This window comes from Helicoverpa zea, chromosome 11 (assembly GCF_022581195.2).
Source record: "Helicoverpa zea isolate HzStark_Cry1AcR chromosome 11, ilHelZeax1.1, whole genome shotgun sequence".
NCBI lineage: Eukaryota > Metazoa > Arthropoda > Insecta > Lepidoptera > Noctuidae > Helicoverpa > Helicoverpa zea.
The window spans coordinates 7,891,709-7,910,432 of record NC_061462.1 but is presented as its reverse complement, the minus strand read 5'-3'; the positions used below and the strand labels follow the sequence as shown (position 1 = coordinate 7,910,432).

Below are 18,724 nucleotides of genomic sequence, written 5' to 3'. Positions count from 1 at the left end.
TTTATCAGTAGTTTATCAGCGCATCATCAATAACACCCTTCGCGCGCATATTAACGAGGGTAACGTGTTAGTCTACGTTGATGATGTCCTCCTTTTGAGTAACACGGTACAAGAGGGAATTGAACTGTTGCGTAAGGTACTTAGGACTCTCACAATAGCTGGTTTTTCGATAAATCTAGGCAAATGTTCGTTTCTGGTTACGGAAGTCGAATATTTAGGTAGACTCATAACGCAAGGTCAGGTTAGGCCGAGTCCACGGAAAGTGGAAGCCTTAGTTAACACTTTGCCTCCCGAAAACGTAAAGCAGGTGCGACAATTTCTAGGCTTGGCAGGATATTTTAGGAAATATATAAAAGACTATGCCACAAAAACTGCCCCTATTGCTCTCCTCACACACAAAAACGTTAGGTTTAACTGGTCCCCTGAATGCGAAACTATCCGCTTAAATTTGATTAGAGAGCTAACAAGCGAACCGGTCCTCTCTATCTTTAACCCGGTCTTTCCTACTGAAATCCATACGGATGCTAGTAGTATTGGATACGGCGCTGTCCTCCTACAAGTACATCCCGACTCAAAAAAACATGTAGTCGCATATTTTAGTCGATCCACCCAGGGAGCAGAAAGCAAGTACCACTCTTACGAGTTGGAGACCCTTGCTGTCGTTAAAGCCCTTCAAAACTTTCGCCATTACTTGATCGGCATAAATTTTGTAATAGTCACCGATTGTAATGCGCTTAAGTCCACTGAGCGTAAGAAAGATCTTCTGCCCCGAGTAGCGAGGTGGTGGATCTACCTCCAAGACTTCAATTTTTCAATCGAGTATCGCAAAGGAGTAATGTTACCCCATGCAGACTACTTGAGTCGCAACCCTGTTTGCGTAAATCAAATTTCGAGGCCCCGCAACTGGGCTCAGATCGCGCAGTCAGCCGACAATGAAACCCAAGACCTTACTCAGAAACTTCATGATGGCAGACTAGACGCTGATCGTTATAAAATTCAAAATGGGGTCCTATACTATAACTACGTCCCGTTAGGCCAAGAACCGAGGTTGCTCTGTTATATACCAAAAGGGCACCGACTCAGTCTTTTGAGAGTGTTCCATGATGAACACGAACACATAAATGCGGAGAAAACTATTGACCTCATCCTTAGGCACTTCTGGTTCCCTGGTCTCAGGCGATTCGTTTCTAAATATATCTCTCATTGCCTTGTGTGCATTTCGCAAAAGAGAGTCCCTCGGGCCCCGTTACAAAATATAACTTCATGGCAAAAACCGGACACCCCATTTAATACAGTTCACGTTGACGCTTTGGGACCCCTACCTGTATCAGAAGGGTATAAATTCATCCTCCTCATTGTAGACGCCTTTACTAAATACACGCTTCTCTACCCTATTTATCGACAAGATTCTACGGAACTTAAACGCGTCATTACTCAGGCTATTTCCTTGTTTGGGGTGCCTAAACTTATGGTCACGGACAAAGGACGTATGTTCGAGTCTAAAGAATTCGTGGCATGGATTAACGAACTTGGCTGCAACTTGCACTACATCACGCCGGAGATGCACCAGGCAAATGGTCAAGCGGAAAGGTACATGCGGACAATACTCAACATGTTACGTATTCAAGCCAACCACAAAAATCTGCAGTGGTCGGAAACTCTGTGGAAACTACAACTGGTGCTGAATATCACAAGACAGAAGACTACGCAGGTATCTCCCTTGAATCTTCTAATAGGCACAGAATCTACAACTCCTGTGGTTCGGGCGCTAGTACGTGATGTGGCAATCGAGGGTTCGGCACCTAACAGAGAGGCACTACGAGAAATCACAAGAAGCAGAGCTCGAGAACTCCTCAGTAACAACCAAATCAAGCAAGACGAGCAAGTTAACCAGCGACGGAGTACACCACGCCAATTTAATGTTGATGATTTGGTCTTTGTAATAAAATACTCTCAGTCGGCAGGGAAACTCGACTCCGGCATGCGCGGCCCTTACAAGGTGGTGGAAATTCTACCTAGTGGTCGTTACACGCTACGCTTGCTCGGCGGCAGTTATGGTAAAACAACGCAGGCTGCTGCGCAATTCATGGTGCCGTGGCGGGGAGAGTGGAGCCCTGAAACATGTGCAGCATTTTTTGAAAGTAAGTTGATCTTATTATGTTGTCAGTTACGCGAGGCTCATTCGTACGAATATTATCTAAACGGTGAACCTCACTTGCATGATTCACTTTGCCTGTTGAGATGCTTCAGCACGGATGATTGCGGTCACTGTGTTGGAAAGCCTCGATACGTATGAATACGGTCTGCGTGTCGGGAAGCTTCACACGTTCGAATACGGTCTGCGTGTGGAATGCGCTCGTACGTTCGAATACGGTCTTCGTACGAGTGGGTCTATTTTGCAGAGTACGTTATTGGATTCGCTGGTGATTGAGTAATGAAGTCAACCGACGAGATTAAGTATACAGGCCTTTGGAAACTTATAGTACATGCCTTGGCTTAGTTGTATTTTGTTTTCTTTGAGAACGGTGAATGTGTGTCTTGTAAGATAGAGTTCTGATAGAAAGAGGAGTGAATTGACTGAGCGGAGACTGAATGATTGGTTAGCAAGATGGGATGTTCCTATGTTGTATTCCCGAACGATATAACTAATAGCTTTTTGTTTTTAGATGAAACTAACGATGACGAGGAGACAGAAGTGCAAACAGAGTTTGCTCCTACAGCTGCGCTGTCCATGCCCCTGCTGGATGAGAGGGATGGAACCGGTTCACCGACCTCTCCAGTGGCCGGTCCTAATGGGATCGCGATAAGAGATTGTGTCGAGGACGACTCACCGTCAGGAGAGGCCGTGTAAGGAGTTTCGAGACGACGCCATCAACTACCCTACCGTAGTCTATAAAAGGGAGCTGTCAAGAAGAAACGGTTCTATTTGATCGTCAGCTCTCGGAGTGTACGGAAGTGTTGTGATAATTAGTGCTGGTCGTTATTAAGGTCACGTAAGCCATTTTTCAAATCATTTTGTTTAATTATTGAAGTTTGCAGTATTTGTTTAAATTGTTATGTTGTGTTGATTAAAATTTCAAAATAAACGGATTCTTGTCGAATTGTATTTTTTTTAATAAAATTCCACTTCTGAACCTAAAAATATATTATGTTCGTGGATCAAAGTTACACATTCGTTATTTTCGAAAGTGATTCACACTTGGCCGTTTTCAGATTTTTATTTTACTTCTAACTACACTATTTTACTTCTAACTAAACTAAATACAAACCATTCGAAGATATATTATATAAATATAGTTAAATTTAGTTCGTTTTAGTTCCTTAAGGGTATAAATTTACACCGGGTATAAAACACCTTCATTATTTTGAAACCGACTCACACTTGGCCATTTTCAGATTTTTCCCTTTACCTTGACATAAAGACCTACCTCCATGCCAAATTTCAAGTCAATACGACCATTGGAAGTGGTCTAGGTTTTTGATGAGTGAGTCAGTGAATCAGTCAGTCAGTGAGTGTATAGTAAAAATAGCGATTTTCTGACGTCAATATCTCAAGACCTACAATAGGTATATTAATGAAATTTTGTATTTTAGATAAGTGAGGGGGTCTCAATAGATACTAGAAATTTGATATGCGTAAATAAAATAGATTTTGAGTTACAGGGGGGTCGAATTTGGCCCGAAATGGTTCGTGTAATATAACTCACGGCCGGTGTGTCGCTTTTTTTGCTCGAACTTGGCGGACACACTGCCGTGTGTCTAGATTTCGGACACACAGTGTATTCGCACTCTACAGCGATATATGCGCCTTCTCAATCCAACCGGGGCGACCCGCTTCTAGGAGACCGGCTAGACCGATTCGCTATCGACAAATAGAGACACGCTTCACACTCTGGATCCGGCTCAAAGGACCATTTCTTGATGTATGGACCTCAGGCGTCGTTAGTTTGTATTGAGTTGAAAAAGACCACAGATTTCCCGTTCAATAGTTTATTGTGCAAGTTACACTAGTTCCGTGGGATGCTAATCGTGGGTATAGTTCTAATCAACTGAACACTAAATAATACAAAAATAATTAAATCGACTCGCGAAAGTAGGTCGCGCGACGTTAGCAAAAAAATGCCTGTACGTAAACCGTACACCTTGCTCAAGCACTTCTACCCCGATGATTCACTGGACCAAACCCCGGAACAAAGACAGCTGCGCACACACTTCAACAACTATTCCATGAACACCCTGGATGATCTCCCGTTCACGGAGGAAGAGGTGCTTGAGCAACTAAACTCCATAAACCCGAGAAAAGCTCCCGGATTGGACAACCTAACATCAGACATTTGCTTACACTTCACAAAAATATACCCCCGTCTCATGACGGATATTCTTAATAGGTGTCTTTCTCTCCGGTACTTTCCCGGAGCGTGGAGGCTTATGTAATAATTATTCCCAAACCGGGCAAAGACGACCATACAGACCTCAAATTTTTCTTCGGTCTTCGGGAAGCTACTGGAGAAATTATTCATCAAAAGAGTTGTCCATAAAGCAGAGTCGGGAAACAAACTAAATAACAACCAGATTGGTTTTCGGCAACAGAAGAAGACTACTTTAGCTGTTCAAACCGCGTTGAATTTCATCCGCCACGCAAAAGAAAACGATAAACTGGTTATCGCGGTCTCTTTAGACATTAGGGCGGCATTTGACAACGCTTGGTGGCCCGCACGCAAGAATCAGGAGCATCAATGCCAACTCTAGAGACTGATCTCCAGAGTTAGAAGATGGAGCCCGAGGACGGCCTCCCGTCAGGAAAGGCCGTGTAGGATATTAGTTAGGAGGGAAGGGGGTTGTCTACAAAAGGCCGTGCTTTGACAGCACAGCTTTTTTTTCTGCTGCCTACTGTAGTGTTCGCCCTACCTGTGTCTCTGTAATTACCATCCGATAATTAGGATATCGGCTCGCTTGCCCACATAACGTCTTACTCCCGTGCCACACACTCTCCCGGTTTCCCGCCAACTGGCCATAGAGTATAGTGTGCACTCTCCGCGTCTATGCGACAACGAGACGACAGATATCGGTGATAATACAGTACACTACATCCCTTCCTTTGTTTAGTAAAAACAAATTAAACTCCGTCACTTTGCCGACATCAATAACCAGTCTGGTGATCAGTCGATGGACACCGATATCCCGCCTGTTAGTCCATGTGGAATCAAACAGTCTCAAATATTGCTGCACGTTCAGCCAACGAGCACTCATCTTGCACTAGCGGCAAAATCAAAATGAATATAAAAATAGATAAAACCAAACTGTACCTGCCTATTAATGGAATATAATAAATCTTCATACTCCCAGTGGTTTCCTCACATTTTACTCTAGCTACCTACTCCTTTCCCTTTTCCTTCAAATGACCAAGTATTGCCTTTGCCCTTGTCGGGCTTTGACTGAATAATTTTACTTCACTTACTTGTAAAACAGTTTCAGAATGCATTGTCCCAATGTAAGAATTTTATTTCTAGCTTCAGAGTTGAAACAATAATGATGAAATGAAGTTTTTCCTGACGCTTCGTACTTGCGATTAAAGCCCCGTAATGACTTTTACGTGCATTTTACTAGCGTAGCGTTTGCTAGTGTTTTATAAACAACCGGACAACTTTGAAATGTCACTACAGTCGAATCGTTTTACACTGACGATTTATGGAAATTATTACCTTTACCTTTTACTCACACATTACCTTACCATTACCACTTTCAATAACCTTACCAACAAGTTACCGCCGCGCCGTTTAAAGCAACCTTTGAGTGTTACTCAAGGACTCCACGACAGTGGAACGTGACTTTTAAGTCCATGCCAGGCCCTGCCATTTTATACTTGCACACAACTTATACGAATCCTCGCGAACCTTGCTGTTCGCACCTCGTAAAGCTGTACAAGACTTGCACACAACATATACGAATCCTCGCGAACCTTGCTGTTCACACCTCGTAAAGCTGTACAAGACTTGCACACAACATATACGAATCCTCGTGAACCTTGCTGTTCGCACCTCGTAAAGCTGTACAAGACTTGCACACAACATATACGAATCCTCGCGAACCTTGCTGTTCGCACCTCGTAAAGCTGTACAAGACTTGCACACAACATATACGAATCCTCGCGAACCTTGCTGTTCACACCTCGTAAAGCTGTACAAGACTTGCACACAACATATACGAATCCTCGCGAACCTTGCTGGTCGCACCTCGTAAAGCTGTACAAGTTCTCGCCTCTCAGGCATATAGGTACATATGATAGTTTTACTATCTAATACTTTCGCGCAACCTTACGATTTCTCACGGACCTTACTGTTAGCAACAGTGGAACGTGCCTCGCAAAGCTTTACGAATATAAATATAATAGTTCTACTATTTAATACTTTCGCGCAACTTTACGATTTCTCACGGACCTTACTGTTAGCAACAGTGGAACGTGCCTCGCAAAGCTTTACGAATATAAATATAATAGTTCTACTATTTAATACTTTCGCGCAACTTTACGATTTCTCACGGACCTTACTGTTAGCAACAGTGGAACGTGCCTCGCAAAGCTTTACGAATACAAATATAATAGTTCTACTATTTAGTACTGCCGTACGATCTCTAGTTTTTCAAACATGTACATAAATACATAGTAATTATGATCACACAAACGTACGTACCCGGTTGACTTCCGCAGTGGGCCCGTGAACTAGCAGATTTCTGCCAGTACCTACACATACATAATGACTAAAAGTAGAATTATAGTTCAGAAGTTTTTTTTATTGATAACAACTTAACACAATAATTTATACGGTTGTACCTAAGTGGTAAATTGTGTCTACAAATGAAATACCTTTGTATTTCCAATCTGCTTTTCAACGTGTCTAGGTGCCAGTATACCTATTATACCTACAATGTTTAAAACTTAAACGGTCGAAACGCAGCTCTCCTGACGGAAAAGATATCTCGTTTACTCATGTTGTATCGTTAACTATTCTAAAAATTGTACTACTAGGGGAATTACATTTAATCTCGATGACAACAGAGCACTAACAGTTTAGTGCACTACTAATGTGTTAAGGTAGGTATTCCTATCAGACTCGGAACCAACCTACCTAGCAGCAATCATGTTTACATAGTTACAGATCGCTTAGACCAGCCACCGTTCACATCTAATTTGACACCCCATTGCAAAATTATTTAAATTATTACAAATGAAATTAATAGCAAATGCTTAAAGCATAATATGAATCAAACTCAACTAATTTTGGTAACAGTTTCCTTTTATTAATTGAGAGTGGAATATTTCAAAGCTTTATTCCTTATCTCAGCATGTACAAGTAATCTGGTTTTCAACCGTATGGATCAGCGCTGGCACTTGCATGCTTCTGCAGATACACTCTCTAAAAGAATTCTGATATACCTAAGCTTCGAGCGTTCATGAGTGTCCAGGGGCGCAATTCTACAAATTTAACTTTAGTGCTATGTGTACGTTACGATTATAACGTAGGCACCTATAAAGCCGTTGCTTTATAGTTACGTTCAATTTATCAGATTTTAGGATTTTAGTTAACAACTACGTCGTGCAACGAAACGCGCTTTGACAGGTGTCATCAGCTTTGTAATCTGTAGCTGTGACATTCAGTGAAACGACAAAACACAAACAAACACCTTAACATAGAATAGAATCCATCAATAGAGACTCTCAACTACTGTTCCTCCTCCTTTCATCAAAGTGAACAGCAACTCACAAACAGCGCTCCCGTCGATGCACAATTCCCCCTGTAGAAACGATCGCCGACCCCTCTACAACGTCCGTCCACCTATAGATGGCCGCAGGATTCCCAATTCATGCGCCCACCAACGCCGAATAGAAACCTAGAACCTATGAAGTAGGTACCTACTTAGTGAACAACCAAGCGCCGCAGATAAAATGCAGGTGCCACAGGACCCAGGCAGCTCGGTGCCGCTGCTTTGAAAATTTCAAGAAACTGTTCGGTCAGCAGGCATCTCCAGGTTTCACAAGTGGGTGGCAAAGCAACAACAACAATCAGTATGCCAAGAACATTTGTAGCCAACAACTGAGAAGGCTACACATTGTACCTACTTCAAAAGATAGATGTATTAATCTCAAATCAATAAATGGATTCTATTTCATGTCTTGGTTATGTTATTCTCCCAACAACTTTCTATGTAAGTTTATTTAGTTTACACTTATAATTCTTGTTGGGCACTGCAATACTGTAAAGTATAATTTACAAATAAATAGCAATATTACAATGAGGGCTACTCTGTTAAACTGCACCAATGTCAGTCAATTGTGATACCAATTAAAATCCACTCGAGCCTGAATCTTGAAGGTTATATTTTAGAAGCACAAGCAATCACCAAATTATGAAATCTAAATCATTAGACAGTACCCAGAGTAAGTATCTATATTGAAACTCCTTCCATGTTTCATTCTTATAAGATTTTGTCACAGATGTGAAACCCCAGTTAGGTAAATAAAGCAGCATTGTCCCAACAAATCTTAATGGGAATTAATTAAAGTACAAAAATGCTCCATTGCTTAGTTCCTTAAACTTTTGGTCTAAGAGTTTCATATTCACCTAAAATACTCAAATTAGGATTATGAGTTAGGATGTTTACCAAAGATTCTATCTATTGAATACTAAAAGTTTTGATCCACATTTTCCATCTAATATTGCTGTTTGGTACTGTTTTCCTGTTCTGCATCTTCTGAGATATCTCTGTTGTAACATAACAACCTCTTTAATACTGCAAAACAAACTAAATTAAAAGGATTAGAATTATATTCAGGGTGACTGAGCAACCGTTATAATTAACATTAACTAGATAGGCAACCCACTGGAAGCGTTGACGGGTTGGAATGTTGTACATATGTGCATACATACCAGTACAACTGGGTAAGTACTTCAACATGCATAGTCCAACTTACAATGGTCCTTCAATGTGCTATTTGTTTAACTAAATACCTAGCACATGTTTGTCATTTATAGAACAGTTGACTAAAGGTACAAAACCACCAGTTTGTTCTTGTAATATCCACTATATTGTAAGCAAGTCTCTTGAAGTAAGTTGGTACCAGAACAATGTAGCAAGTAAGTAGTTAACTAGACTCTGGGAGGGAAGCTAGGTTTGGAAGCTTATATTATCCAAACCACCAGCACAGAAAATCTGAAATTAATCAAGATTTAAAGAAGGTACTCGTCCAGATTAACTTTCAAATACTTAAAATTACTCAATTCAAAACAGATTATTTAGTAGAAATAACTACTTAATTATTGTAGTAGGGAGTCGCTTACAAACTCAAGGTACTTATAATATTATGCACTCAGTTCACCAAATATTTCACTATATTACAAGTTACAAATTAATTTGAAACTTTCAGTCATAATTGCATTCCCAGTTATTATTTCTTTTGCTTTATATAACTTGGTTTGTTTAATTTATTAACTTCTTAAAATAGTTTGTATAATAATTTTCTCTTATAACTTCCTAGTTCAACTTGCATTGTATAACTTTCTCAAAGTCAACCCAAAAAATATTGTAAACATTTCTTTTTCATGTTATTATCGTATGTATCAATACATACAAATTGTAACACCTATTATGTTTTTAAAAAGAGTAACCATGGAGTTTCTTGCCCGTTCTTCTCCATAGGAAGCTACTTTTGGAATGGGCAACTAGAAGCAAACTTATTTATAATTTTGATGTTCGTAAGTGCTTGTAAAGGCCTACATGAAATAAATGATTTGATTACTTTTCACACTTTTATAGTCAATGGGAACCAAAGATTATTTACTTTATGATAGGAACTAGGAACACAATGTAATTTATCTTTCATAAAGGAAATTACTCCCACGACAGATGTTTGGCTGTATGCTGTAATCATAGCCATCATGTAGCATCACAGCATTAAAACGATTTACTGATTCGCACCAATCTTAAAACAAATGAATGTTCTATGTTCAATTGGTGAAAAATACATGAATTTCATACGCAATGTGATATTATGATACAGGCTTTCTGGAAAACCCTTATGTGATGAATATACAGTACAATTACTAACGTACAACTTACTTATATGCTTCAAAGAACACACAATTAAACTTTCCAAGTAAAACCTAGACATGAGCACTGGTGTGAGATTCTTTAAAGTCTCATACAATAATTTATAGTCGAGTCGGTGACTGGATACCATACTAGCATCCTTACTAGAAACTTTAACTTGCACGTTCTTTGGACAGACGGCCAATTTGTTCAGATTTCGGCTGTTTAGGGGGACTTCTAATCCGCAAACTGAACTTACCATACCTGCCCCTTCCTTTCTTTTCAATTCAAAAGAAATAATGTTCGCTACTTACAGACACGCCGCCAATATCATATTTTCACTCGTCGCCAAATGTAGTGTTCGCCCTACCTGTGTCTCTGTAATTACCATCCGATAATTAGGATATCGGCTCGCTTGCCCACATAACGTCTTACTCCCGTGCCACACACTCTCCCGGTTTCCCGCCAACTGGCCATAGAGTATAGTGTGCACTCTCCGCGTCTATGCGACAACGAGACGACAGATATCGGTGATAATACAGTACACTACACCTACTATTGTCGACTCTGTCCGATTACTGTTTTACTATTTTTTGTAATTAACGCATTTTCATTGTAATTAGTAATAATGATAAGTCTGGTGTTCTATTTTTGTGTATTGTGTACAAATTGTTGTATCGCTTGCGAATTTCCTTTTGTTAAGATTTATTGATTAGTAGGTAGTATTAAAAATTGATTTTAAAAAATCACTTCTGGTCTTATTTTCCTAGAGTACATCCATAAAATACTATGTATTTATTTATTTAATTTACTTATTTTGGAAAATACTGATGAAATGTTGGCAACCCTATGCGCAACACTTTATTCAACTGACAAATGTCAGGAATGTGAACGTCAGACGTCAAAGACAGCAAAATGTCATTAACACGTTGCATTACAGTTGTGTCGGTTCCGGTTTGTTTGTCGATATTGAGACGAACATTCGTGACAAGCAGTGTTAGTTACGCGCAGACCTGTGCCAGTAGCGGTATCAGTGCGACAGCTCCGTCACCCAAGACCAGCACAATGTACATCGCGGAGGAACGAGGCTCGCCTTACGCGCCCGATTACCGGGTGTTCTTCAGTAAGTACAACCAGCTTCATTCTGCCAGCGGGTGCTGGCCTGCCCGCCGAGTAATACCGCATGTTCACTACTGCCGCCGTCCATCTGAACCCTTTCCCGAGACAGTTCCAAGTTATCGGACTTTGCTCTCTGTCAATATATATATCGCCATGAGAGACGTATGCGATAGTAATCGTGAAAGTCACACAGTATGCCAGACGTAGACATAACCTATGACCTTGAACTTATTGAAAGGCCGCAGTTGTAAGCTCAGTGTAGATTCTCTTCAAATGGAAACTGTAAGACAAGACACTGACAAGTAGCGGCACAACTAAAGCTCAATGCTTAGTTGGTGATTGTAAGCATACAGTTATGGTTCAAGGATATACTCAATATAGAATGCAGAACCTTTCACTTCACATTTCCATTTATTGGTCCACAACATCTATTATCATGGCATAAAATTAAATTATCTGATAAGGTTACGATATGCAACGCCGTATCTAATATTCAAGATTCTGATTATAATCACTACATGTTATTTATTCAAGTTTATGTAATTATACACATAGGATATACTTAGCTAAAATATGTTATGACTGACAGCTGAAATTTAATAAAAATACATCAAACTGTACAAATCTGTTCCATTTCTGGTGCAGGATATTTGCAAGCAGTTGAGAGACGAACACAATTAGAATGACTGAAGGAATATTGAATCATCATATCATATTTCTGTTAATAGGTTTACATAAAGATTTTAACATGTCAGTTTTAAAATCTTTTTTAAAATTAGGTGAATCTGGTATTTCCTTTCTGACTACCTTATGAAGAAATGTTGAAACTAATTCAGAGGACACAGCCGCTTTTGAAGTTCACACACGTACACGATGTATGATAAACAATGTAGGCTTGTGTCTGATGACCTTCTCAAGATAGTTTCAAACTGATTTGGGTGGACCTGTTCAATCAGATGCACTGTTTAGTATAATGTAGTAGAATATCATGCATATACTTGAAGTAGTTAAGGATGAGATCGTATTGATGAGAACTTTCCACAAATGCGGATAGTGACAACTATGCTTGTCACTGAAAAGCCAAAAATAAAAAAACTTTTTACAAAAAATATGGTTTTATTTTGGTGATCATTTACTATTTTTGTCTGCTATTTGTTACTATATCTGGTGGTAAATTAAACATAATAGTCCCCAGGCCGTCAAACAAATTTTTTTTTGATACATATACATTTAAGACTTTGTGAGTGCCTTCCTTACGATGAGTCCGACAAACTTTTCGAATGCGCAAATTTTGGTGCCGCTGCGTTTTTTAATGTTTGACTCCTGAAATTGTTGATAATAATATCTACTTAAGTTTTTCGAAGTGATCGCAAACTTTTTTTGATGTGTGTATGTAGATTTGTAGTCTACGCTGTTATGCAACAATTTTGGAATTATGGATGTATATAGCAACTTTTAAAGTCGTGGTGGCCTAGTGGGCAAAGAACCAACCTCTCGAGTAAGAGGGCGCGGGTTCGATTCCAGGTCAGGCAAGTACCAATGCAACTTTTCTAAGTTTGTATGTACTTTCTAAGTATATCTTAGACACCAATGATTGTGTTTCGGATGGCACGTTAAACTGTAGGTCCCGGCTGTCATTGAACATCCTTGGCAGTCGTTACGGGTAGTCAGAAGCCAGTAAGTCTGACACCAGTCTAACCAAGGGGTATCGGGTTGCCCGGGTAACTGGGTTGAGGAGGTCAGGCAGGGCAGTCGCTTCTTGTAAAGCACTGGTACTCAGCTACATCCGGTTAGACTGGAAGCCGACCCCAACATAGTTTGGGAAAAAGGCTCGGAGGATGAGGATGAGGATAGCAACTTTTAAAGCTGACTGTACAAAGGAAATGAAATAAAAGAATAGCTATATATGGGAATGCGTAAGGGATTAGTTAGTTAGAGGAACAAGTACATTAGGGTTGTGTACACAGTGCGGTAGATTTGCCACTGCATTTTTATGAGGGTAGGCTACTGTTTATCGGAGTACTTGTTCAGGACGCATGTGACACTTAGTTCACATATAGGTACCTACAATGCAAGTTATAGCTAAAGCTGAGAGTGAGATGTATTCGTTATCTTATGAACACAAAGATTAATTGAAGCCATTGAACATTCTGACAGATGCGATAGTGGAGTGGGACGTATCGCGAGGTTACGCGGGTCGTAGTTTCAGCACGAGCGTGTGATAGCTGTCGCGGCTGGCGTGACGTCACGGCCCGCGCCAGCGCTCTGCTGCGCGGCTCATAGCTCAGAAGCGGCATTCTAATCACTGTACGCATAACGCACATATACGCATATAGCGTTGCCAGGTCGCCAAACCTAATAGCCGGACAGACCAGCCAGTTTGGCCGGACATTTGGTTAAAAAAGCCGGACACCCTATATTATTTAGGATTTTGTCTTAGTATTAATAGGTACGACATTTATTTTTATGTAAAATCAAGTCTTTTTGATTATTATCATAAATCTTGTAAATTTCTAGTGACATAATAAATAAAATCGAATGCCAAATCAGTCTTAGATAGGTAGTTTATTATTAATCAGTCAAATAGTCATCAGTCAAAATTAAATTCTAAAGGCGGGTCTACGCTAGACGAACCGAGCACGAGCGAAGCACAAGCGGAGCCGTTCTCGGCTTCGTCGCTCGCGGCGTCAAGTGTGGACGTACAACGAAGCTACAACGATCACTGTTAGCAAATCCCAAGTGTTCGTCAAAAACCGACAATAGGCGGAACGCCGCCGAGCACGAACGAAATACTCGCAGCGCGCTCATTAGAGGCTTGTAAGTTGGTCCACACTAAACGAATTGTGTTCGGCTCGTGCTCCGCTCGTGCTCGGCTCTTAGCGTAGACGCAGCTTAAAAAGCCTAACAAAAGCCGGACAAGACAGACACCGTTTATTTTAGCCGGACATGCAATCAAAAAGCCTAACTATGTATGCCTAACCATAACATTATGACGATCGCATTCTGTACATTACTCTGTTGCTCTTCATAACAACTTAAAGACTACCTTTCAGGTATACTTACATAGGTACATAATTGCATTTAGTAAATTGGTTAAATACCTAAATTCTTTTAATCTGCATGTGGTTCCGTACGTGTTATACACAGAAACCAAAGGTTAAATAATATTTTGACAAATATTAATGGAGAAACACAAAACGGTCGAGTCAAAATTTAGTAAACTAGTTTCTGCCAGCGGTTTCACCCACATCCCGTGAGAGCCTCTGCACGAACTCGATTAAAAAGTTCCATTCCTAAAAAAACCCCGAGTAAAAAGTAACCTTCCTCGATAAATGGGCTATCTAATACTGAAAGAATTTTTAAAATCGGACCAGTAGTTCCCGAGATTAGCGTGTTCAGGCAAGCGTATAAATAATATTGTGCTCGTGATGTATAATGTGGCAATTATAAATAAGATGCACGCAATGTGGTTGCAGAGGACGAGAGCGGGCCGATCTCGCCGCTGCACGACATCCCTCTGTGGGCCGACAAGAGCAAGCGGCTCGTGAACATGGTGGTGGAGGTGCCGCGCTGGACCAACGCCAAGATGGAGATCAGCCTCGGCGAGCCGCTCAACCCCATCAAGCAGGACGTGAAGAAGGGCGCGCTGCGCTTCGTCAGCAACGTGTTCCCGCACCGCGGCTACATCTGGAACTACGGCGCGCTGCCGCAGACGTGGGAGAACCCGCACCACGTGGACCCCGGCACGCAGGCGCGCGGCGACAACGACCCCATCGACGTCATCGAGATCGGCGAGCGCGTGGCGGCGCGCGGCGACGTGTACCCCGTGCGCATCCTCGGCACGCTCGCGCTCATCGACGAGGGCGAGACCGACTGGAAGCTCATCGCCATCGACGCGCGGGACCCCAGCGCCGCCAAGCTGCACGACGTGGCCGACGTGGAGACGCACTTCCCCGGCCTCCTGCGCGCCACCGTCGAGTGGTTCCGCCTCTACAAGGTGCCCGACGGCAAGCCCGTCAACCGCTTCGCCTTCGACGGCGAGGCCAAGAACGCCGAGTTCGCGTACAAGGTGGTGGACGAGGTGCACGAGTTCTGGCGCTCGCTGGTGGCGGGCGACGTGGCGGACGCGACGGACATCAGCAAGTGAGTGTGGCGCGGCGGGCGGAGGCCTGGCGAGGCGCGGAGCACTACAGCGGTTGTGTTGCAGGACGAACGTGAGCGTGGAGGGCAGCGCGGGCCGCGTGGAGCGCGCGGAGGCGGCCGCGGTGCTGGCGAAGGCGCCGCCGCGTGGACTGCCGCAGCCCATCCCGCAGGCAGGTCGGTATCATGCATCCACACCATTTCTCATCCTACATTTTTGCATTATTTTGTGGGTTTACAAACCAAAATTGATAACAAACAACCTTATCTAATTATAATACATCCACCAGTCTAATATCTATCTGACTGTGATTGAGACTTTCAAATCTGTACTAAGTCGCAAGGTTCAAACAAAATCCGCCGTCCGCCATACCGCCGAAAATGGCGACAGCTTCAAGCTGTAGCCTGCACAGTGAACTACTACGGACGCACACAAGCAGTTGCAACTTTGCAACTAATGAGTGCGGTCGACAGCTCCGGGAAAATTATTACATTTATTGTATGCTAGAAGTCGTGGTGGCCTAGTGGGCAAAGAACCAAACTCTCGAGTATGAGGGCGCGGGTTCGATTCCAGGTCAGACAAGTACCAATGCAACTTTTCTAAGTTTGTATGTACTTTCTAAGTATATCTTAGACTCCAATGACTGTGTTTCGGATGGCACGTTAAACTGTAGGGCCCGGCTGTCATTGAACATCCTTGGCAGTTGTTACGGGTAGTCAGAAGTCAATAAGTCTGACACCAGTCTATCTAGGTCTAACCAGTCTAAAGGGGTATTAGGTTGCCCGGGTATTGCCGGGATTGAGGAGGTCAGGCAGAGTCGCTTCTTGTATAGCACTGGTACTCAGCTACATCCGGTTAGACTGGAAGCCGACCCCAACATAGTTGGGAAAAGGCGCGGAGGATGATGAGGATGATTTATTGTATACTAGCTTTCGCCCGCGGTTTCACCCGCGTCCCGTAGCCGGATGGTGACAAAAACTATCCTAAAACCTCCCGGGTCAAAGTTACTCCCCCTCTAATTTTCAGCTAAATCGATCAAGCCTTTTTCATGTCGTGACAACGGAAACCGGGTTTCATTTTTATATTGATGATAGATGTATTTCGAGAACTTCTGACGATAAGGCCTCTGCCTCGAATTTTGCGGGCAGCGGGGCGGCGGCGGCGGCGGCGCGGGAGCGGCAGGATCTTACGCGTATAATCAAATGGACCGGCCCTCGAATACAGCGGCGCGGGAGCGGCGCGGCGGCGGGCAACGAGCGGTGCGCTCCAGTCAAGCGGTGACCGCCCGCGTTGGGCGTCTGCATTGTAGGCATAGTGTTATACATTTTTTTTGTGACGTATCAAAATGTCTTCGGACGTGCAAGAGCTAATTATTTCGGCCATCTTTGAGAGGACACCCATATGGAACAGCAAAAACAACAGAACACAACACTACACTGCTATAGTGCCGCGCGATCTGCCCGCTAGTTTCGAGAACAGGTATGCGTTGCCCGCCCCGCTCCCGCGCCGCCGCCGCTGCCGCCCCGCTGCCCGCAAAATTCGAGGCAGAGGCCTAAAGGCCCCAGTACACGTTGGCCTGTGTTGGGCCAAGCTGTGCAATGCACAAATGTAGGCCACGATCAAATGGTGTTTACACATTGGCGCATGGCTCATTCTTGCCTGGTAAACCACGTGCGATGGACGTCGAAGTAATTAAGGCTTCGGCTATTTATTTGTACACTACTATATATATTTATATTAAACTACACTACTATATATATTTATATTATACTACACTACTATATTTACTACTATATTTATTTTTACACGCAACACAAAAGTGTACTTTATCCTCAGCGGTCGGTGACGAACTAAACATTGGCCGGATGTGTAAACACCACACGCCAAGCTGAGCCAAGATTCCTTTGATGTGTGCCCAAAAAACCGACAACTCGCCGAATGCGCGCCAACCTTGACAAATGTCCGCCAACCTGCACCAATACCCCATGTACACATTGGTGATGGCGTGTATTGGCCGCACTTGGGCCAACGTGTACTGGGACCTTAACGGCCACCGTAGGCGTGGGTTTGTAGGCGGTGAGTGTCGTGTCGGCGCGGTGTTCCAAGCGCTCCTCAGGGAGAGTCGGCAAACCTCAGTGGAAACGGACGAAGTGTTTTGGTAATTTAGGTTAATAGGCAGGTACTCAGTGAGCATGTAGTACCTGGCAAATGTCAGGTTTGTGGTGACGTTTCATGTGTTGCAGTGGACAAGTGGCACTTCCTGTCGAGCCTGTGAGGCGCGGGGCGGGTGAGGGGGCGGGGCGAGGCCTGGGCGGGGTGGGGCGGGCGCGGGCCGCTCGCCGCGCCGCTGTCGCGTGCGGTGCTCGCTGCGCCGCAGTCGCGCGACGGTGTCATGCAGGTTGCGCTATCCATAAGTATTTAATTATCTATTCTAAGTGTAATGTACTTCTATCTATAGTGCTCGATTAAATGTTATATTCATTAGATTGTTTATTATTTAGGTATGCTAATCCGTGTTAAATGAAATGCTTAGTTATGGATAAGTTTGATATAGGTACCACATAATGTATTCTATGTATATGTATGTATGTATGCGGTGTACATTCTGTAGATAAGTACCTTCTAGTTCAAATCATAGATTTTAGGTTTCTGTTTTAAGAATATCTTGAACACCAAATTATAAATCATCTCTAGTAGGAAGATAGATTTGATTGATTTGATGATTTTATAAAGTCTAAATATGAAATAGTTTTTTTTTTGGAAATCATCCACCAGCTTTAGTATTGAGCAGGCGTGGTGATCAACCGTTAACGCACAATCCCTTCTCTGCGTGGGGGTAGGCCTGTGCACAGCAGCAGTCGAAGTTTTTATTTCAAATAGGCCTTTGCAGGCTCTTATGTAACGTCACACTAGTTTCACGATTCCAAAAAGTTGCTCTGATAGAGAAGAGCCGGCAAGAAACTCCACCGCAGTGGGACGATAAAAAGGCTGTTGATGAAATTGAAATTTATGTATTTGCCAGAATATAGGCACAATATGATGGTCGATACAATAAAAAATATGGTCTCACTATATTCGACTTATAATTCAGTCATGCAAATATTATCTTAAGTTCTATAATCTAATAGCTAAAAAAGTACCTACAATCATTTTGCATTATAACTATTTCTCCTCCAGGTACTCTTTGACTGTATAATAGTTATTTGTTATACAAGAGTGCAAAGTTGCTTTTTAACCGCGTGCTCAATTTTGATGACCGAGCAAGCGAAGGATTCTAAAATTGAAACAGAATCCTGAGCGATAGCGAGGGAATCAAAAGAGCACAAGGTGAAAAATCTTTGCACTCGAGTGCAACACGTAACTTTTCATCCCACCTCATCG

At 42.5% G+C, this 18,724-nt stretch overlaps 1 protein-coding gene across 1 annotated transcript; it reads left to right on the top strand.

The window, feature by feature from the left end:
- Positions 1-10,982: 10,982 nt before the first annotated feature.
- On the top strand, positions 10,983-17,827 carry LOC124634489 (inorganic pyrophosphatase). The gene is made up of 4 exons (XM_047170086.1): positions 10,983-11,206; positions 14,679-15,345; positions 15,410-15,519; positions 17,587-17,827. The coding sequence occupies exons 1-4, from the start codon at positions 10,999-11,001 to the stop codon at positions 17,616-17,618; spliced, it is 1,017 nt and encodes a 338-aa protein (XP_047026042.1). The 5' UTR covers positions 10,983-10,998; the 3' UTR covers positions 17,619-17,827.
- The last annotated feature ends 897 nt before the right edge of the window (positions 17,828-18,724 follow it).